General features: G+C 39.7%; 1 protein-coding gene across 1 annotated transcript in view; it reads left to right on the top strand.

Moving 5' to 3' along the window:
* The first annotated feature begins 324 nt into the window (after positions 1-324).
* Positions 325-21,454, top strand: part of UPP2 (uridine phosphorylase 2) — a 33,809-nt gene continuing 12,679 nt past the window's right edge. The window contains 8 exon segments of the mRNA XM_037043471.1: positions 325-405; positions 705-814; positions 7,543-7,660; positions 14,527-14,663; positions 14,665-14,683; positions 17,547-17,661; positions 20,231-20,307; positions 20,309-20,441. Of these exon segments, the coding sequence (XP_036899366.1) occupies positions 325-405; positions 705-814; positions 7,543-7,660; positions 14,527-14,663; positions 14,665-14,683; positions 17,547-17,661; positions 20,231-20,307; positions 20,309-20,441 (790 nt within the window).

Here is a 21,454-nt window from a genome sequence, read left to right as displayed (position 1 = left end):
ATTTTGTTATTCTACTTGGATTGACCTCCAACAGCTGCTTGGATTGGATTTTATGGGCTGCCTAGGGTTTAGTGTAATGAAGCCTTGAAAAACAGATTTTGTTTAATTATCAGAGCTTCTGTGTGAATTGAATGGGCAGAGTTCAGATGAAGAGGCATTCTGAGGTCATGGCTTTTATGTGTTTCTTACTTGTGAACACAGAATGAAAACAAGTTGGTGAGGGGTAGGATGGGGTGAGAAAATAAAATGTTCCGGAACCGAAAGTTCTCGCATGCACTGGACACATTTTTGAGACAACATGTGGTGGAGTTATTGTGGATACCAATGAAGGACTTGGATTTACATACAGTTGTCCCCAAGCAAGTTGGTGTGCCACACCAGATTCGTGCTGGGACCAGCGTCAGAGTGACGGAAAGGGGCACCGGTCAACAGTTAACAAGCTAACCGATCTGGTCAGAGAGAGGATGCCACACCTTCGAATGGCCTGATCTTCTCAGGGAAGCCCCGCTGCAAGAGCTGATCTATAGTACAAAAGGCCATGTCAAGAAGGATATTTTTTGAATTGGTAAGGGAGTTTGAGTGCTGAGAGTAAAGTTCCACTACTGATTTTAGAAGAAAACATAGGTTTTAAGGGAGGGTGTTATTCTAACTTCGAGCTGAACTATTATGATTATGCTATAATTGAATAGCAATTCATTATATAGTTACTTCCTGACATCAATCTAAGAGTGATTATCCACACAGTACAAAATGTGGCTTCAACTTTACCTGCTTCCAATATATCCAAGGGATCTAACAGGAATAAATATGTTGGGTAAGTAATTTTATTTTTTAAATTTATTTTCATCAGATTGATGTTCTTTGGATTTTCTATTAAATGTTTAGGAGGTAGACCTCTACAGTATTTAAATTTATTCAGTTTAGAGATGATATAGTTGAAACACAGCTCAGAATACAAAACAAAATGAATACAATGCAAATTTTCTTCAATGACAGTTTCATTCCGTGGTTCTTGGGGGAATTTGACTCATCTAGGAAAGTGGGGCAATATGCCAATTATATCTCAATTATTTTAAGAGTGAAGCAAGCCCTGGCTGGTGTTGCTCGGTGAATGGAGCATCGGCTTATGAACCGAAAGGTTGCTGATTGGATTCCCAGTCAGGGCACACGTCTGTGTTGCGGGCCGGATGCCCAGTTAGGGTAGTGTAAGAGGCAACTGATCAATAGATATCCCACATCGATGTTCTCTGCCTCTCTTTCTCCCTCCCTTCCCCTTTTCTCTAAAAATAAATAAATAAAATCTTTAAAAAGAAGTGAATAAAAAAACCATGCAAAAGATTAACTAACCTGCATGAATAAAGAAATTCAAAGTTCAGACTGGAGTTCAGTCTTTAATTCCAGGACCATGGACTGAAATATCTGAGAAATAATTAAAAGGGCCTCCCAGTGCCTAAGGGAGATTTAACTGTGTTGCAGCATAATATGAAGCGATTTCATACGCTTTGTGATCGACTTTACATTGAATTCACTTCTAAAATACCATGTATGTTATTCATCTCATGGGTGTGCATAAATCTGCCAAAGCTGTCTGCAAATTCAGCTCCAATTCTTGCCCCAGGTTCACAGAACATAATAGAGCTTTAATCTTCAGAAAGCTTAAGGAATTTTTGCACATTCCTTCTGATTGGCCGAGTTGTATCCAATGCATTGCTTAGAGCCTCCATCATGTTGGTGTTTCAGAAAATTTTCCACTTACCCATCCCAACAGAGCAGACTCTTACCATGTTCATTGCTTTGGGGAAGTCTAGGAAGGAGAAAAGGAAAAATTATGAAGATGAAAGTAATGGTAAAATGGAAAGACTTCTTGGCCACACTCTTCTTTGGTTACGTTTGGCAGATTCATACTGGTTTGAATTTGGCATAATATCTTAAAGTGGTCTTTCCTTTGGTTAATGATAGAATGATCATCTTAGAAGTGCTTTTAAAAATTTCTTTAACCCTGGCTGGTGTAGCTCAGTGGATTGAGCGCGGGCCTGCGAACCAGACGATCACGGTTCGATTCCCAGTCAGGGCACATTCCTGGGTTGCAGGCCAGTTCCCAGCAGGGGCCATTTCCTAGCAGGGGGTGCCCGAGAAGCAACCATACATTGATGTTTCTCTTCCTCTACTTCCCTTCCCCTCTAAAAATAAATAAATAAATAAATATTTTATTTTAAAAAATTTCTTTAAATATATTTGATTAATTATACTATTATAGTTGTCCCATCCCCCCATTCTCCTCTAACCTGCACCCTCCTTCCCACCAGCATTCCCCCCTTAGTTCATCTCCATGGTTTCTACATATAAGTCTTGGCTTCTACCCTTCTTATACTATTCTTAACCTCCCCTTGTCTATTTTGTACCTACCATTTATGCTTCTTATTCCCTGTACCTTTTCCTCCATTCTCTCCCTCTCCCCCTTCCTGCTGATAACCCTCCTTGTGATCTCCATTTCTGTGATGCTGTTCCTGTTGTAGTTGTTTGCTTAGTTTGTTTTTGTGGGTTTTTTTTTTAGGTTCAGTTGTTGATAGTTGTGAGTTTGTTGTCATTTTAATGTTCATAGTTTTGATCTTCTTTTTCTTAGATAAGTCCCTTTAACATTTCATGTAATAAGGGCTTGGTGATGATGAACTCCTTTAACTTGACCTTATCTGAGAAGCACTTTATCTGCTCTTTATTCTAAATGAAAGNGAACGAAAATGCAAGACAAGGTTGAAGAGAAAAAGTGCATGTGATGTATTTAGTAAAAATTCTGTATTTTGGGAAGATTGAAGTATTGTAAAACAAAAAAATAGTATTGTTATTGGCAGATTCATACTGGTTTGAATTTGGCATAATATCTTAAAGTGGTCTTTCCTTTGGTTAATGATAGAATGATCATCTTAGAAGTGCTTTTAAAAATTTCTTTAACCCTGGCTGGTGTAGCTCAGTGGATTGAGCGCGGGCCTGCGAACCAGACGATCGCGGTTCGATTCCCAGTCAGGGCACATTCCTGGGTTGCAGGCCAGTTCCCAGCAGGGGCCATTTCCTAGCAGGGGATGCCCGAGAAGCAACCATACATTGATGTTTCTCTTCCTCTACTTCCCTTCCCCTCTAAAAATAAATAAATAAATATTTTATTTTAAAAAAAATTCTTTAAATATATTTGATTGATTATACTATTATAGTTGTCCCATGCCCCCCATTCTCCTCTAACCTGCACCCTCCTTCCCACCAGCATTCCCCCCTTAGTTCATCTCCATGGTTTCTACATATAAGTTCTTGGCTTCTACCCTTCTTATACTATTCTTAACCTCCCCTTGTCTATTTTGTACCTACCATTTATGCTTCTTATTCCCTGTACCTTTTCCTCCATTCTCTCCCTCTCCCCCTTCCTGCTGATAACCCTCCTTGTGATCTCCATTTCTGTGATGCTGTTCCTGTTGTAGTTGTTTGCTTAGTTTGTTTTTGTGGGTTTTTTTTTTAGGTTCAGTTGTTGATAGTTGTGAGTTTGTTGTCATTTTAATGTTCATAGTTTTGATCTTCTTTTTCTTAGATAAGTCCCTTTAACATTTCATATAATAAGGGCTTGGTGATGATGAACTCCTTTAACTTGACCTTATCTGAGAAGCACTTTATCTGCTCTTTATTCTAAATGAAAGCTTTGTTGGATAGAGTCCTTGCCTTTCATGACTTTGTACCTCACGGCTTAATTCAGTAAGAAAGTCACATCATCGCAACTTTCATGACTTTGAATACTTCCTTTCAGCCCCCTTTTGCCTGCAAGGTTTCTTTGGAGAAATCTGCTGATAGGCTTATGGGAACCCTTTTGTAGGTAACTCTCCTTTTCTCTTGCCGCCTTTAAGATTCTCTCTTTATCTTTAATCTTGGGTAATGGGGTTATGATGTGCCTTAGTGTGTGCTTCATCGGATACAACTTCTTTGGGACTCTCTGAGCTTCCTGGACTTCCTGGAATTCTATTTCCTTTGCCAGATTGGGGAAGTTCACCTTCCTTATTTGTTCAAGTAAATTTTCAATTTCTTGCTGGTGTTCTTCTCCTTCTGGCACCCCTATGATTCAGATGTTAGAAAGTTTAAAGCTGTCCCAGAAGTTCCTAAGCCTATCCTCATTTTTTAAAATCATTTCTTCATTCTCTTCTAGTTGCATGTTTATTTTTTTCCTTTTGTTCCAAGTTGTTGATCTGAGTGCTGGTTTCCTTCTCATCACTGTTGGTTCCCTGTACATTTTCCTTTATTTCACTTTTCATAACCTTCATTTTTTCCTCTATTTTACAACCGTACTCAACCATTTCTGTGAGCATCCTGATTACCAGTGTGTCAAACTCTGCATTTAACAGGTTGGCTATCTCTTCACCACTTAGCTGTATTTTTCTGGAGCTTTGATCTGTTCTTTCATTGGGGCCATATATATATATATTTTTTTTTTGCCTCAGTGGGCCTGTTACGCAGTAAGGAGCGGAGCCTTAGGTATTCAGCAGGGTGGGGCAACCCATGTCACTGCACTGTGGTGCTGTATGTCAGAGAGGGGCATACAGAGAGAACAATGCTGCTTGCTAGGCTCTCAGCCAGCTTTCAGTCACTTCCCCTGATACCCACAAGCAAATTGGGCCCTTCTAGTGCTGAATCCCAGGTAGGTGGGTTTGTGTACATTCTAGAACCTTGTGGGTCTCTCTAACAAAGTCTCCTGTGAGTTTGGGAGTTTCTCCCACAGCCACAACCCATACAGGTTTTTACTGCTAGAGATATTGAGGCTTTCCTTTCTCATGCTGGAACCCTGGGTTGCACTGTCTGTCTCACTCTCCATTTGTTCCTCCCAATTTATCTGCACGCAAATATGGGGCCACTGGTCCTCCAGCCGCAACCTCACCCACCCCACTCCTCCAACCACCACCTTGCTGGGAGTGATCTCCACTCTGGATGCCCATCCTACTGGTCTGGATGAATGTTTCTTCTTTAACTTCTTGGTTGTTGAATTTCTATTCAGTTTGATTTTCTGGCAGTTTTGGTTGTTTTTTAAATTTGTTGTTGTTCTTTAATTGTGCAAGGAGGCACAGTGTATCTACCTATGCCTCCATCTTGGCCAGAAGTGTTAGAAGTGCTTTGATGAGCCCAGAGGGATACAAATCTACATATATGCCCTCTCCCCCACGTTCTGACCAAGGGATCATTAACTGTAGAACAGATCCTCAAGAAAAACTAAAGAATGTCTCCTAAACAAATGAATTAACAGTAGTATTATAATTAATATCAGAGAATATGATTAATAGTTGGAGAATTTCATTTTGAAGATAGGAAACTTGGAGTACATCAGTGATTGTTTTTTTAAAGATTTTATTTATTTATTTATTTATCTTTAGAGGGGAAGGAGAGGGAGAGAAACATCAATGTATGGTTGCCTTTCGGGCATCCCCTGCTGGGAGTTGGCCTGCAGGGAACCAGTCTGCAACCCAGGCATGTGCCCTGACTGGGAATCGAACCGCGCTCCTCTGATTCGCAGGCCCGTGCTCAATCCACTGAGCTACACCAGCCAGGCATCAGTGATTTTTAAAATACAAAGGTTCATATCTCCCTCACAATCTGAATCAGAATTTCTAGGTGTGGGGCTCAGGTACCAGCACTTTTTAAAGCACCCCAGGAGACTCTGATAAAAAGTCAGGGTTTAGAATCACTGGAGTAGATGAAGGAAACTTTTCTGGAGTAAGGATTTATAGATTCAGTTGGGAACCCAAAGAAAAATCTCCTGAGAGGGAAAGCAGTTTTGGCAGAGTCAAACAAAGTGTAACAGAAGTTGGAAGAGAAAGTGGATGGCAGTGTTTCTCAAACTTTAATGTGCACAGAAATCACGTAAGAGTTGCTTAAAAGGCAGGTTTTGATTCAATAGGTCTAAGACAGAGGCTGAGATTATTCATTTCTAACAAGTGCTCCCTGCAAGGCTGCTGGTTTATTGCCCACAGTTTTTCTAACAAGGGAGTACTGGTAAATGTCTTCTTGCCCCTCACCAGGAGAAGAAAGGAGGGATCCTTTTGCTTTGAGGCTTTGAGGCTTGTTCTGAAGTAGTGAAATTTATAACAACATGGAATGCTTTATTTTTGAAACCAGCTCTGATCCACTAATTAAGAATCTGTTACCTTACATGTTTTTGAGGAAAAAATTAATAGTATTCGGTTCCACTTCCTGAACAGTTAAATTTAATCCAACAAATATAATTTGTTAAGACTTGGGGATTAAAAAAAAGATATATAAGACAGCTCGCATGAGGAAATTCCCAATTTTTCTGGGGAGACAGAAAATTAGCATGTGAAATCCTACCTCTCAGCCTAAGTGTGAAATAAATGCTTTCAGAACACAGTGGGGGATGGAAATTCATATGAACTGAGTAGGGAGGATGCTTGGGAAAGCCATCCTGGAGGAGGTGATATTTGAATTTGACCTTGAACAGTGAGTAGGACTCAGAACTGTGAAAAATGGAGGGAAAGAAGAAGGGTGTTTCAGGAACAAAGGCCTAAGGAGGGATTCTTGATTTTGATTGCCCATCAGATCATCTGGGAAGATTGAAATCCTACTTTCAGAGTCTAAATTCATTGGGGCCCAGGCACCAGTGCTTTTAAACTATTTTTTAATGGTTGAAGATCACTGGAAATATAGAAAAATACAAACATTTTGTTAAGACGTTTAGAGGTATTTACAGAGAAATGGAAGAAACATAGAGCAAAGAAGTCAGATAGTTCTTGGCAAAGATGGCTTGACCCCTTGTGATATGGGGTAGATAATTTATTACTGATAATTAAAGAAGTACGTAATCACTACTGTAATAATCAAAGACAATTCACTGTCTTGCCTTATTTTACTGAGAGAGAGGCAGGATAGTAGCTCAGCTAGGCTCATACATTCCTCTGGGCAATCTTGCAAAGCGGTTATTTTCACCCATTACAGACAAGGAAACTTTCAAATACACACACACACACACACACACACAGTTGAACTGGGAGTGGAACCCAGGCAATCTGACTACTGATCCCAGTAGCTTATGTTACACAGCCTCCCACACAGAGAAAAAAATGACCATGAGGGCTAGAAAGAACTCAACAAAACAAACTGTTCTGTAATCTACTTGTTGTAAAATCTTGCTCATTTCTCAACTTCTGTAAGCCTTGGCTCCTTCATTTGTAAATTGGATTAGTTAGTATTTCTTACTTAATAGAATGGTTGTGGGGTTAAACGACATAATGTATTTATCATACATTGTTTTTATGGCAGCATACAATCTTCATGCTTAAGGCTATGACTATGTGTACAGAAAATAGTAGCCAGTATTATTATTGGTGTTGGTTTTGTTATAATATTATAATAATATATGCTTCTCAAAAAGTCATTTAATCCTAAATGAAAGTTTAGGTTCAGCATTTGTGTTAGTGGTTATCATAGGTATAGACTGATATCTTTTCTCTTTTGTGTAATTTCTGTCTAAATTTCTTTACATCTTTTTCATATTATTTTTCCCAGAAAAAGATGTGTTCCTGTTAACAATACTTACCTGGATTTTATAGATGAAGACATCCTCTACCACTTGGATTTAGGAACAAAAACACACAACCTACCAGTGATGTTTGGGAATGTGAAGGTAAAAAAGTATTTCTAACTCGAGGGAAAAACTCTTGCTTCCTCTGCTGATATACCTTCTTATTTTCCCAACACAAACTCCACCCATTCAGTTAGCAAAATGTCAGAGGTCCCACTAGGAACTGAAGTCATTCTCATTCTCTGAAATAATTTAAAATGCTGTATGTCTTGAACAATCATTTCCACCCCAACAAGATATGAAGGTTTCCAAACTAAATCTAATTCATATGTGATTATATGCCTTTTCTGGTTCCTAGAGATAAATACAATTTCATTGACAATATTGCTGGGTGCTGAGAACTCATTATAACTCAGTTCACTGTTTAACACCTGCATTTAGAGCAGAACTTCAGTAATTCACATTTTATTAAAGTATACCATAGCTCAACAAAATTAGCAATGCTATCTTGAAAATAACCACTATCCAATATTTCATGCCCTGGCTGGTGTAGCTCAGTGGACTGAGGGTGGGTCTGCAAACCAGAGGATCATGGTTCAATTCCCAGTCAGGGCACATGCCTGGGTTGCAGGCCAGTTCCCGGCAGGGGACACATGAGGGGCAACCATACATCGATATTTCTCTCCGTCTCTCCTTCCCTTCTCCTCTAAAGATAAATAAATAAAATCTTTTAAAAATATTTCATATTATTAAGATTTATGTAATTTCACAAGAAATATGAAAAGTCTTTTATTCCCTAGAATACTGCTAGGGAAATTGTATTTCTCTAGTATTTATTTTATCACATATATTTTAAACAATATATTATATATATATATATGATTAGATATAATTAAAGTAGCTTATGTCCATTATTTAAAGTAGAAAAATATTTTTAAAAACCTAATAATCTTTAAAAATACACCTTAAAAACCCCTAAACATAGATATCTAATCATAGATATCAACCTATTTTCTTTTCTTCCAATCCTTTTAATAAATAGATTTTTAAATAGTTAGAATTGTATAACTTTGCATCCTGAATTTTCCCTTAACTTGATGCCATTAACATTTTCCCAACATTGTCCTTGAAATATATCATTTAAGGATGTCAAGATGCATATTATATCATGTATTTTCTACTTTTAGGGTAAAAGTATCTTCTATTATAAACACCACTGAAATGTATATTTTCAGACCTGAAGATTTTTTACATTTAAATCTATTTGCATAGGCTGATTCACAGAAATACTCAAAGGGAATAAACTTTTTAAAGAATTTTTCTGCTCCAAAAGACCTATACTTATTCACAGCCCCACCAGGAGAGTCGTGCAGCTTCCATCCAAATTTTATTCACTTCTTTAGCAACTACAAGCACAAACAAACAAACAAACAAGCTTTTGTATCCACCGTTGCACTTGATCTTTATATTAGCCCTTTTCGGTGGGGTTAGCAGATATTTATTTATTTCCTCCATAAAACGAGGAAACTGAGTTCAGAGCAAGGGAGGCTAACAAGGTACAACACACAGTGGCAGAGCTAGGGCTTGGACCAGGCTTTTCTTAGGTGGGTTCTCAGAGTCACAGTGACTGAGTTTAGTCCATTAATTGGGAGTGGGCACCGAAGAAGGGGGAGGAAGACGAGTAGGTGGTTAGAGGAGAAGAAGGAGGAGATGGAGGAGGAGGAGGAGAAAGGGAAGAAAGAAAGAGAAGGAGGGGGAGAGAGATTGGGTGAAGGAAGGAAGGAGAAAGGGAGGAATAAAGAGAAGAAATAAATTGATGTTCATTAACAGTGGGAGCTAAATTGCCTCTGCTCCCTCTCACCTCTCTTGGAGCACAATGTTGGGGGGAGGTGTGGGCTGATTTGACATGACCTGTGCCTTCCTTTCCCCAGGACCCACCAGTCTGCAGGTCCTTGTCTTTTAGAGAGAGACCTCTCTCCATGTTAGCTTCATCTTCTCAATCATGTTTCATTGATGTTTCTCCTCACTGATGTTTCTGCTCCAAGAATCATTGAAAAAGGCTATCCCTGATACTCATTAACCAGACTTTACCTGAATTCAAATGTTAGGTCTGAGGTTCATGCTTCACAGTTATGTTTCCAGGACTTTTATTTGGGGATAACTCCAATGAATTAAAAGACTCATCATAATTAATAAACTAGAAAGACTCAGGATATGTTTTTAAGACAGAAAGTTTTCTACTATGTATGTATCAGGCATTTCCCATGTATTAGACCCTGTATTAGACATATGTGCATGGTACATTATTTGAACCTCATAGCAACTAAGGTAGTTGTTCTTATCCCCATTCTACAGATGAGGAAACTGAGNGGCTATCCCTGATACTCATTAACCAGACTTTACCTGAATTCGAATGTTAGGTCTGAGGTTCATGCTTCACAGTTATGTTTCCAGGACTTTTATTTGGGGATAACTCCAATGAATTAAAAGACTCATCATAATTGATAAACTAGAAAGACTCAGGATATGTTTTTAAGACAGAAAGTTTTCTACTATGTATGTATCAAGCATTTCCCATGTATTAGACCCTGTATTAGACATATGTGCATGGTACATTATTTGAACCTCATAGCAACTAAGGTAGTTGTTCTTATCCCCATTCTACAGATGAGGAAACTGAGGTTCTCACACACTCACACACATACATATATAGTGTTGTAACATATATCTGTACATATAAGCATATTGTTATAAATACATTATAGCAGTATATCTATACATCTGTACTTATACCTATACTTGTCTATATTTATCATCTATTGTTCTATATCTATAACAGGCATAACAGCACATAAGCGAAAGAGCTGGGATTAAACTTTAGGGTTTCTCTGATGGAAAATGAATGGCTTTTCTCTATTTGAAAAAAAATGTACTAAATGTAGAGCACTACATTTTGGTGTTTAAGTGTTAATTTCTGGGAAATCATTGGGATGAAAATCTTTGTTTTGGACATGAAAATAGTCTAAAGAGACTCATATGTATGGCTCATACTCACACAGATATACACAAATGCAGAGTTACCTCATCTGTGTTACAACCCCAAGAATCAGGCCTTAACCTCTCCCCCTGACTAAATTTTCATCAGCACTATTCTCACACTCTGCCATAACCACTGTCTAACCTATAAACCCACTACGTACCTGGTGGGCACCCCTCCAGTAGACTCTCTTTTGGATAAAACAGCATGCTCTGGTTTAGAACCTGCTTTGTCCTAGCAGAGAGCAACTGCACTGAGTGGGCCGTTTGGATGCATAGCGGGCAGAAGTATATGTGTGCAGAGTGGGTAGGAGGCAATGAGGTTCCAAATCACCAAAACTGGCTGTCTGACCTGTACAAGCATTCTTTTAGAGGGAGCAGGTAAAGTCTGATTTATATTCACAGATGTTTTCTCAGGAACATGCCTTTCTCAGCCACATTCTTATCTTTGGATGAGAACGTGCTAGGTTCAATTTCTTGATTCCCTTAAATCCCAGGGCAGTAGTCCTAGCTAAGAAGAGAGGGCATACGCCGTGCGCACCTGAGAACTCAGCCATGTCTTCAGAGATCATCACTATTAACAGCATTATTTTCCAAGGAAAGGAGAACTCTGGATGTGTGAAACTGAAACATTGAAGACTTTGACAATTAGTCCTATTTTCTTACTTACCGTATTTTTAAAGTTTTTGCTAGCAGATACTGCAAAGTATCAGTGGCTTAGCATAACATAAGTTTACGTCTTATTTACATTGAGTAGAAGGTGGGTGTTTCCAGTTGATGGATGGCTCTCCTCCAACTAGTGATTCAGGGACCCATGCTCCTTTCATCTTGGTGCCCTGTCACCTTTGAGGAGTGGCTTGCAAAGATTTTCTGAGTGTCAACACCTGTCCATCAGACAGGAGAAGACAATCTGCAGGATCACCCATGGAACAGTTCTGTGGGCTAGAACAGGAAGTGGCACCCATCACTTCTGTTCACAGTCTAGGGGCTGGGACTCAGGCATACAGCCTTCTGTGATTGGAGAGAAGGCTGGGAAGTTCCGTTCAGCAGTGTGTCCAGAAAGAAGGAGAAACAGCTTTGGTGAACAGCTAACCAGACTTTGTCATGCTGACTGGAATGAATCAAGCAGTTAAAAAACATAGTGGAGGAGCCCCTGGCTGGTGTAGCTCAGTGGATTGAGCACGAGCCTGCGAACCAGACGATCGTGGTTTGATTCCCAGTCAGGGCACATGCCTGGGTTGCAGGCCAGTTCCCCCCAGGGGCCAGTTCCCTGCAGGGGATGCACGAGAAGCAACCATACATTGATGTTTCTCTTCCTCTCTCCTTCCCTTCCCCTCTAAAGAAAATAAATAAAATGTTTATTAAAAAAAAACATAGTGGAGGAGCATTAGATGTTATTTGCTCAAACTAGACATTGAAATGTGTCTTTTATAAAATTATTAACATATCCTCCAATCTCTCCCTAGAGATTTCAAGTAACATGAAAAAGCATCACCATATAACACCCTGTAACATGCATTTTAAAATTGTTTATGCTCCTTTGTAAATATACAACATACGTAAACTGCAATAGCACCAGGTTAAGACAAGGTGGCAAACATAAGTCTTTTAAAACAGCAGTCAGATGTGAAAGTGGGTTAACTCTAGCCGTATATTGCAACGTCCTTAACACATTTTTGCAATGCTTCAGACTCTTTCCCAATGTACTTCTACCTTCTTTGATTAAGGCAGACAAATGATCGTTTTGTTTAGGACATAAATCACAGTAAGTGTCACTTAAGGTCAGCATTGTTTGGTGGTCCTCAGCCATATTTTCCTTCTTATTAAAGCAGCCAACCTTAAAACTGGGTCTAGAGGTGATACTTAGTGAGTCTGATTTAAGAGTAAGGCTTCAAACATGAAAAAGCTTCTGTCTATACCTATCATCTTTATGTCACCAGAAACATTCGGAAATTCCTGTTGATTACAGCAATATCTAGAGTTCAAAGAATTCAAACTGTTAGCTATTCTAACATCTGTTTTTGTTTCATGGTCAATATAAATAGTTGTAATTTACATTCACTGGCACCACACAATGAGATTATTTTCAAACTACTGTAGTCTGTAAAAAATCAAACCAAACAAAGCAAAACCCTCTTTGTACTCACATCTTGAGCTAAGTCTTCATTGTCTATACCAACAGAGAGAAAAAGTTCGTAAGTAATCAATAATAATTTAAAAATTCACTTTAGAGCATGGTCTTACTCTCACTGCTCCCCAGCCTGTATGGCTAACTTCCAACGTAGTTCATCACCAGTTTCAAGCCCCAACAGGGAAACTCTTCAGAAGCCACAGAAAAGACAATAATGGGGGTAGAAGAGAAGCAGAGGGGCTGGATAAAAGGATAATTATATCTCATAATTGAAAATGAGTGTGACACGGGAATCATTGCTAACTGGGAACAGAATGCATCATGTAATCAGACCACCGGATAGTCACAGTGAATCATTTGTGAGGGGGATGCTGCTCCAGAACCTCAGTTAGCAACTTCCTTAGACAGATACTCTTCCTGCCGGTGTGGGACCTCTGCCAGCAGCCCTTCTGAGCCTCTGTCCACCGCTGCCCACATCAGCCAGGTGCCACTAACTACCTTTTCCTTGCTGGATTTGAATAAACTTCATTCATACTGAATTCTGCCATACAGAAACATTATGCAAAGCTCAAAAGCAGCACCAGGAAGTTGCTACATGAGCTGACAAATAGTATGGTAGTTACCATTTGCTGAGTGCTCAGAAGGTGCCTGGATTTGTGCAATGTCCCCTGGCATAGTCAATCCTGTTTTATTCTCAAAAAACCACACGAAGGGTACTTTGTTTTTCTACTTTGGAGGTGATGATCTGAGGCATGTAGAAACTGCATGTGTAACACTAGCAAGTTACTTAACCAGTGATAGGGTTGGGGTGTAAAGCCAGATTTATCTCAAAGAGCAGGCCCTTAACCACTGTGTTGCCTTATGTCTGACTGAGCTTCCTCAGACCGTGCACCTCACCTTTTAGCTTAGATTCCCTGATGGCTTTGCACCCCACACCTTTCTGTGGGCCGTGCTTCCTCACGTCTCGGACATCTGCTGCCGCTCAACCTCCCCACCGCCTACCCGGGGACTCGCCAGGCTGGCTGCGCATCCACGCTGCTGTTGGCCCTTCTGATCCTCCCTGACACCCACCTCCCCCCTCCCTGGGGCGGATGGACCCTGATGGGCTCTTGCAGAAGAAACTCTCAGACAATTTTATGAACATAGTTCATTAGATTTCAAACTCTTGACTGAAATACCTATTATAATTTCAGAGATGTTAAATTGTAAACAAAACAAAAACAAAAACAAATTTTGGGAGTGGATGAAATACTGTCATGAGATTTTGAGTCCACCATAAAGCTTGCTCCATGAGAATTTCTTCTGAATGAGAGGTTGGAGAAAGTTTTGATTAACTTTTTAAAACCTTAACTTAACTAGCACATTTTACAATAACAACTTGTGATTGGGGATGTAGAATGACAAAACATATGTAAGCCTCTTAGTTCTCCTTTTGTTCTCACATTACTTACATTTCCTGTGCTTGGTATTTACATACTAGCATGTAGTCTATTAATCAGCTAAGAGCTGGTTGATGTTCACTGTACCTAAACCCCAGCAAACACCGACTGGACCAAAAGCAACACTCACTTTGATTTTGTGATGATCTTTTGCTTTACTAGTGAAGTACATCAAACTTTTCTGTCTGGCTGCCTTCTTTACAGGTTAATGATGCAAATTAGTGAACTCCTGAGCATAACCCACAACATCTACACATACTCTTAAGTTAATGAAAAATAAAATAAAACCATTGATGTTGGAAGCTGACCCTTGGCTTTTGTCGCAGTCATTAAAGCAGGTAATTGTTTATTTTTATTCACAGTGTGTCTGCGTGGGTGGGAGCCCCAACAGAATGAAAGTGTTTGCACTGTTTATGCGTAAGGAGCTCAGACTGGAGGAAAGTGGGGAAGACGTAAGATACATCTGTGCTGGGACGGACAGACACGGTACGTACAAAACCGCCGGTGCTGGCCGTCAGTGTAAGTACTCCCCGACTGCGCTCTGGGAGTCACCAAAGCTCACAGAAAGAGAGGGAACTTCTGAAGACAGGAGTTCTTTCCCCTCTTGCTTTGCCATCTCACACAATTAAATTAAGTCTCCAGGTGTGACACTCATTGTAGGAAAAAGTCCCAGGGGCCGGACATAGCATTGGTGTCCCTTTAGTTCATTAATTACCACTTAGCTATTCAACGTAGGAGAAAAAACCCTCAAAGCGTACTTCCTTTCTTTAGTTTGTAACTGACTACGCCACCAGTAATTTTCTCCCCTCCATCTCTTTTCCAGCTTTGGGAATGTTGAACTTTAAGTATACAAAGGCCAATTTTTAAGATTGCCAAAGGCTGCCGTTTAACACTACAATAAGCTCACTGAAAAGCTAGAAATGCATTTTCCACAGAGCTCCTGTGAACTGCTCTCCTGTATTTAGAATATGTTAACAGCTATGGACATACATAGTGCCCTAAGACAAAATGAAAGTGGAATAATTTGTGATTTTAGGGAATACACAGACCACTTCCCTCTTGGACTCCGGTCGCATACACAGAGGAAAGTGGGTATGTGTGTGTGCCGAGATTGCCTTTCGAAGTTTGTCTCGGCCACAGGGCTATATTCTAAAATGATAGCTCTTATCTATCACATATCTGGACACTGCAGTCCTCACAGAGGGCAGAGCCAGTCGTACTAGGGAATGAGGAAGAATCTTCTGCAGAAGTGTGACTGTTCTCAGGAGCTGAATTGTATGTGGCTACTGCACCCAGGGAAGAGCCGCTAGTCGTGAATACTCTAATTACCTGATGAGAGAAGGACAGTGGTCATGGCTGGAAGCCTGAAGCACAGAAGAGAAAATTATGCAATGTCAGTGGGGAAGCTAAGTGGATCTCTGGTCTGCGTCAGGAATGCCTAAAACTTGCTTTAGGCTCAAATAGGAGAATCCATTCATTTATTCATCTGTTCATAGAATATCTATCTACATTAAAAAGAAACTGAATATTGTTTGATGCAGGCAAATTTTGTCTCTGCCCTGGCTGGTGTAGCTCAGTGAACTGAGTGCGGGCCTGCAAACCACAAGATCATGGTTCAATTCCCAGTCAGGGCACATGCCTGGGTTGCAGGCCAGTTCCCAGCAGGGGACTGATGAGAGGCAACCATACACTGATGTTTTTCTCCTTCTCTCCTTCCCTTCCCCTCTAAAGATAAATAAATAAAATCTTAAAAAAATTTTTTGTCTCATTAACTTTTGTTTCACATGTAGACTACAACTGTCATTTTTTTCTTGTGCAAAAATGGGCAAGGACACAAAAGTAAGGTTTATACAAATGTGAAATTATCATAAACAAGCAGTAACACTTAACAGTAAGATACAAAAAAAAGCAGCAAATGGATTTTGCTGTCCTGTTAAGGAAAAAGAGCAGAAATAAGTATGATGCCCAGAGGTCAGCCACTTAGAAATGGGCCTCACTAGGCAGACAGAGGATTTCCAATTTGGGTCCCTTATTTGAAAATTCTTCCTCTCCAGCAGTTGAGGGGTGTGTGTGTATATGCGCACACATGTATGTGCATGAGAGAATGTTAGCAGGAACATGCAAGCCCATTTGTCACTTTATTACTATGTCTTATAATAGGTAATAATTATAGATCAAATATCTGACTTAGAAATAACCTAAAGGTCAAATAATGGTTCATTCTCTTCATTTACAGTTGAGCAAATGAGATTTAGATAGTTTACTAATTAGTGGCAGAGTCAGTGCCAAAGTCCAAACTTGTTAATCTTGGACACACAAGTTGATTCAGGTTTGATTTGTGTCTCTGGGAGACTTACAAAGCATTTGGAAGTCAGGACACATTAAACAGAAACCAAAAATGGGAACTATAAAAAGGTTCAAACTTTTTATAGTTTAATATTCTTGAAGGTGAGAGGAAGGGAACCCAGGAGAGAACATCATGGTCATGGCTGCAGTGGTTTTCCAGATGGGCTAATGAGAAAATTGGTGGCAGACATCACCTAATCACCAAGATGCCCCTGGCGATATTCTGCATGCAAACTTTGTGCCCAAGAGTAGAAATGAAGAACGTATTTGACTCTCCAATGTTATTATGTTAGGAATGAAATAGCCATTTAATCTCAACTCAGCTCCAGCATGGAGGACCTTTCTGGAGAGTTCTTAGAACATATGACCACCAGGAGTTGCTGAATCCTTAACTCATGTTGACCCCTCTTCTGGTGAGACTGATTCTGCCATTCCAAATGCTGAGGAAGACCAGGATTATGGTCACTTAACCTCACCTGCATGTTCACCATCCGCTCTGCACTGTTGCGTGTGGATAGAACCCACATCTCCACTCTTGCGTCTTTCAGAGCTCCCCAGAATTGGCAGCATATGAACACGGGCACATAATAGCAATGGCATGGGTTTACTATTTCATTTCATATGGTGGGAAGGACTGATTTACATGGCAGTCAAATTCATATTTCCTCGCAATCAAGTCAATCTTGGAAAAAAGCTCTACTTCCAAGGCTCACTGTCAAAAGCCCAGGGGAGATGAAAAGTAGCTGTGCCCCGACAGCCCAGTGCGCTGTGCCATCACCCGCTTCTGTGTTTGATGGTGAGGGCTGAGCTCAGTTCAACTGGCAGGGAGATGCCTTGCTCTGATCCTCACAGATGGACACATCTATCAGCATGTCATGTAGGCGTCAGCTAGAGTGGACTTATGGTTTCCTCAGCTTTGGCAAAATCATAATGATTATGTAAATGTATCTGAGGGCTGTTAACTTGTAATGAAGAAAGGAACTATGTCCTGTGCATGTGTCAGCTTGTGTAATGACTTTCTCTTTTCTCTCGGCAGCACGGTATGGGGATTCCCTCCATATCTATCATGCTTCATGAACTCAACAAATTACTGTACCACTCCCAGTGCTATGATCTTATCATCATCAGAATTGGTACATCAGGGGGAACAGGTGAGATGCTTGATTTCTACTATTAAATCCCAGTCATTGTCCCATACAAAGTAGCTGCCAAAATACACCAACATACTCAGAGCCCAGCAGAAAACCTGATGGTCTAAAAAATGTGAGGAGGATAGGCCTGAAGACACTGAAAGAAATTGAAATTCAAAGAAATTTAAAAATATATTACCTTTTTATCTGCCTTCTTTTTCTCCATGAAAATCTGCAGTGAAAGATCCTACTGCCTATTACCCAGGTAAACTTAGGTGTTCATAAGAGAAAGGGTAAAAGAATTTCTAAGAAATATGTTTTGAGGATAAGAGTAAGTTTTGAGGATTACATTAAACTTTGAGATGGAAGAATTTATAAATGACAGAAATAAGTGTTTTCAATCACTAATAATTGCCTTGTTTTTCAGCTAATTAAGCAGACCTCAAAGCTTTTAGGAAAATATTGCTTTAAGCTCATGTTGAAGACTGCATCTCTTTCCTTGGTTGTGTCTTTTCCTCATCAACACAGCAGAACAGACCAAGCTGGACCTTTAGGGAAGGCCCAGCTGATGCTTCCCAAAGTCTTCCCAGAGCTTCCCTACTCCCTGACTCCTGGCTGCTCAGGGGCCTTGCTTATACTTCCATATTGAGCTGAGGTCAAGTTATAAAGAAGCCTTCTTTTTCAATCTTTTCTTCAGGAGCAGACCTTTTGAGGGAGTGATTGTACTGTGCCTCCAAATGCAAACACAGACAGAGCATTGTAACTGGAAGAGTTTGGTTGACAGTGACAGGACTGAATGGTAAGTATAAAAAGGGCTGAGATTTTTGTCTTAGAACTATATGTTTTTGGACCTGGAATGGACCTTCAGAAACCCTCAAACTAATATACTAGAGAAGTGACTTGTCCAGTATCACAGAGCTACATATTCACTAGAAATGGACATGTTTGAAAAGAGTAGGCCCTTTCCAAAGCTGTGGTACAGGAATAAAGTTGACCCAAGGCTTTCACAGATGAGATGAAAAAAAAGAAAAAGAAAAAGACATCTGTGGATGTCCATTCAGAAAGAGAACGTTAGCAATCATTGTTAGATTTGGCATCCTTCTGGATACCCTCCTTTTGGCCTTGGAAAGACTGTAACTAGTGCATCTAAATATTGGGAAGACATCATTTTGATGTCCACATTTTCAGCTTTCTTCTCAATCATTTTCCTATTCTTAGGACATAATGGATAATTCAAGGAGCAACTTGTTTGACTTATTTTAAAAGTATCTGACCCACCAAAGCTCTATCATTGGAGCCCACCTTGGGTCGCTAGGTGGATCCCCTAAATTAACCCCACATTATTCAATATTGGAATTTATAACAACCCAGACTGATATGGCTATGCTCTGTAAAAGGCCCAATAGTAAATATTTAAGGCTTTGTGGGTCATATGGTTCCTATTGCAACTTCTCACCTCTGCAGTATGGAAGCAACCATAGATATGTAGTGAGTGCACATGGCTGTGATCCAATAAAACTTTACTTACAAAGACGGTCTGAAGTTGGCCCATTAGTTGTAGTTTGCAGATGTCTGCCCTGTCTGCCCTATGGCACCTCTATGGGAGCATTCACTCGTTCAACAAATTCCTATTGAGTATCCATAATGTGACAGGCATAATGCTAGACCTGGGGAGACAATAGTGACAATGCTCTTGCATTTGTAGAGCTTATGTTTGTTTAATCAGAGCAATAGGCAAACACATGAGTAATTGTACAAAATAAGATGAATGTTAGAATGCTATAGGGCACTATCATTATATGCTCCCTTATTTTGGCTCTCAACAGAAATCAGAATGGTCAAACACTCGGTCAATTTCCCCTGGGCCTGGGGAAATTCAATGTAACCTAACTGTGTTTTCTTCTTATTTTTTTCCTCCTCCATGGATTCAGACCTTTTGAAGGGAGTGACTTATGCCTACTCCTGAAGAATGAGTTGGTGGTAGCCTGATGAGAAGTTGTGGGGGAGGACAAAAGCGCGCTCCAGGCAGGAAGAATAACCTTGGCAGAAAATGGTTTCTCAAGACCCTGTGACTTGACTTACTAAGTCCCATGAGCAAGCCAGACTGTAGCACTGGAAGGTCAGCCAAGTGGCCTAATTTACACTGGAGAGGGGAGGAGGGACAGATATGATAAGAATCAGAAGGAAGGGAGGATAGAGATGCAGAGAAATTACAGTGATCAAGGGGTTGCAGAGAAGATTAGCTATCAAGTAGTCACATCACTTTGTGAAAGCTACTTGCTGGCAGGCTCATTTAGTTTATTCCTGACCTAATTTAGTCAAATTTGAGCCGGAAGGCCAATCCTAATTTGCATGTCCAAGAGTCATGTTTTTCTTAGAATCTAAACCCCGTCACATTGTAAATGTGAATCTGGAAAGACAGCAAATGTAAATGCCTGTTCTGAATGTTGTTATTTAATTGCACTTGGAAAAAATAATTTAAAGCATGAAAAGAAGAAGAATCATTAGCAACTAGCATTAATTAATCTTTGGCAGAATAGATTACATACCACATGTCAAAAGTAACCACTTATTTATTTCCACCTTACAGAAATCGCACCAGGATCTGTCGTAATAACAGATACAGCTGTAGACTCCTTCTTTAAGCCCAGATTTAAACAGGTAATCTTTGGACAACATTGTCCCCTGAAATATTGAACTTGACAAGGAACTGGCTGGGGAACTATTCAACTGAAGCAAAGAAATTCTCAATTTCCCAGCTCTCATTGGATATACAATGTGTACCTATGATTTTTATAAAGGTGAGAAGAATGTATAACTTGTGAAAGCAACTTTTTGTTATTCAAGCCCATAATTTATATTAAAAACTTCACTTTAGAAAATTAATAATTGGAAATTAAAAAGGGACTGAAACAGCCTTGTTAACTTCCAAAAATCATAGGAACATAAGGACATCATAAGCAGCAGAGAAACACCTATAGTGAATATATGTGGAGAGGGGGGTTCAATCCTCCAAGAACAATTGAACATTAACATGCAGTTAATGATGTTAGCAAAATCTTATTTCTGTTTAGGACTTTAGTTTCAACTGACAACTCTTGGAGAAGGTGAATAGGCTGATTCTATGTTTCTGCCATTTTGAGGTGTACCTCAGAAGGGATCTGGTACTCTGGAAAGGTGGGACCCAGAAAATGGGGAGAAATATTTAGGGGAGGAATTCCAAAGGGATGGATGATGTCAGAGTGGTTCTTTTCATCTCAGCAATGATTGAAGTGTTCTCAAATCAAGTCTAGGGACAACTGAAGGTGACTCTTAAGTACATTTTGCTACAAAAAGTGAGGGGCCAGGAGAAAGAAAGTGTCAAGGGCAGGCCCTGCTCATTTTAGAAAAAATATTCTAACCAGGGTTAGTACCATTCCTTGGAGGGCATTCTAAAAATATTGTAACATGGTTGTGTTGTGGTACGTTCATCAAACTACATATTTCATTTTAAATCAATTATTCCCTTTGGATCAAACTTAGGCTATTATATTAAAATATATTTGTGAATCTTTACGGCAAACTTTATTTTTCCTTTTTTAAATTACATTTTATTAATTATGCTATTACAGTTGTCCCAATTTTTCTTTCTTTGCCCTCCTCCACCCAGCATTCCCCTAACTCCCTTAGGCAATCCTCACCTCATTGTTCATGTTCATGGGCCATGCATGTAAGTTCATTGGCTACTCCATTTCCTACATTGTACTTTACATTTTCATGGCTATTCTGTAACTACCTATTTGTTCTTCTTCTTTTCCCCTTTTTTTCCTATTCC

Source organism: Sturnira hondurensis, unplaced genomic scaffold, assembly GCF_014824575.4.
Source record: "Sturnira hondurensis isolate 20B ecotype Veracruz unplaced genomic scaffold, ASM1482457v3 Scaffold0004136, whole genome shotgun sequence".
NCBI lineage: Eukaryota > Metazoa > Chordata > Mammalia > Chiroptera > Phyllostomidae > Sturnira > Sturnira hondurensis.
Note: the sequence above shows the minus strand (reverse complement) of the source record. Positions and strands in the feature narration are given on the sequence as shown.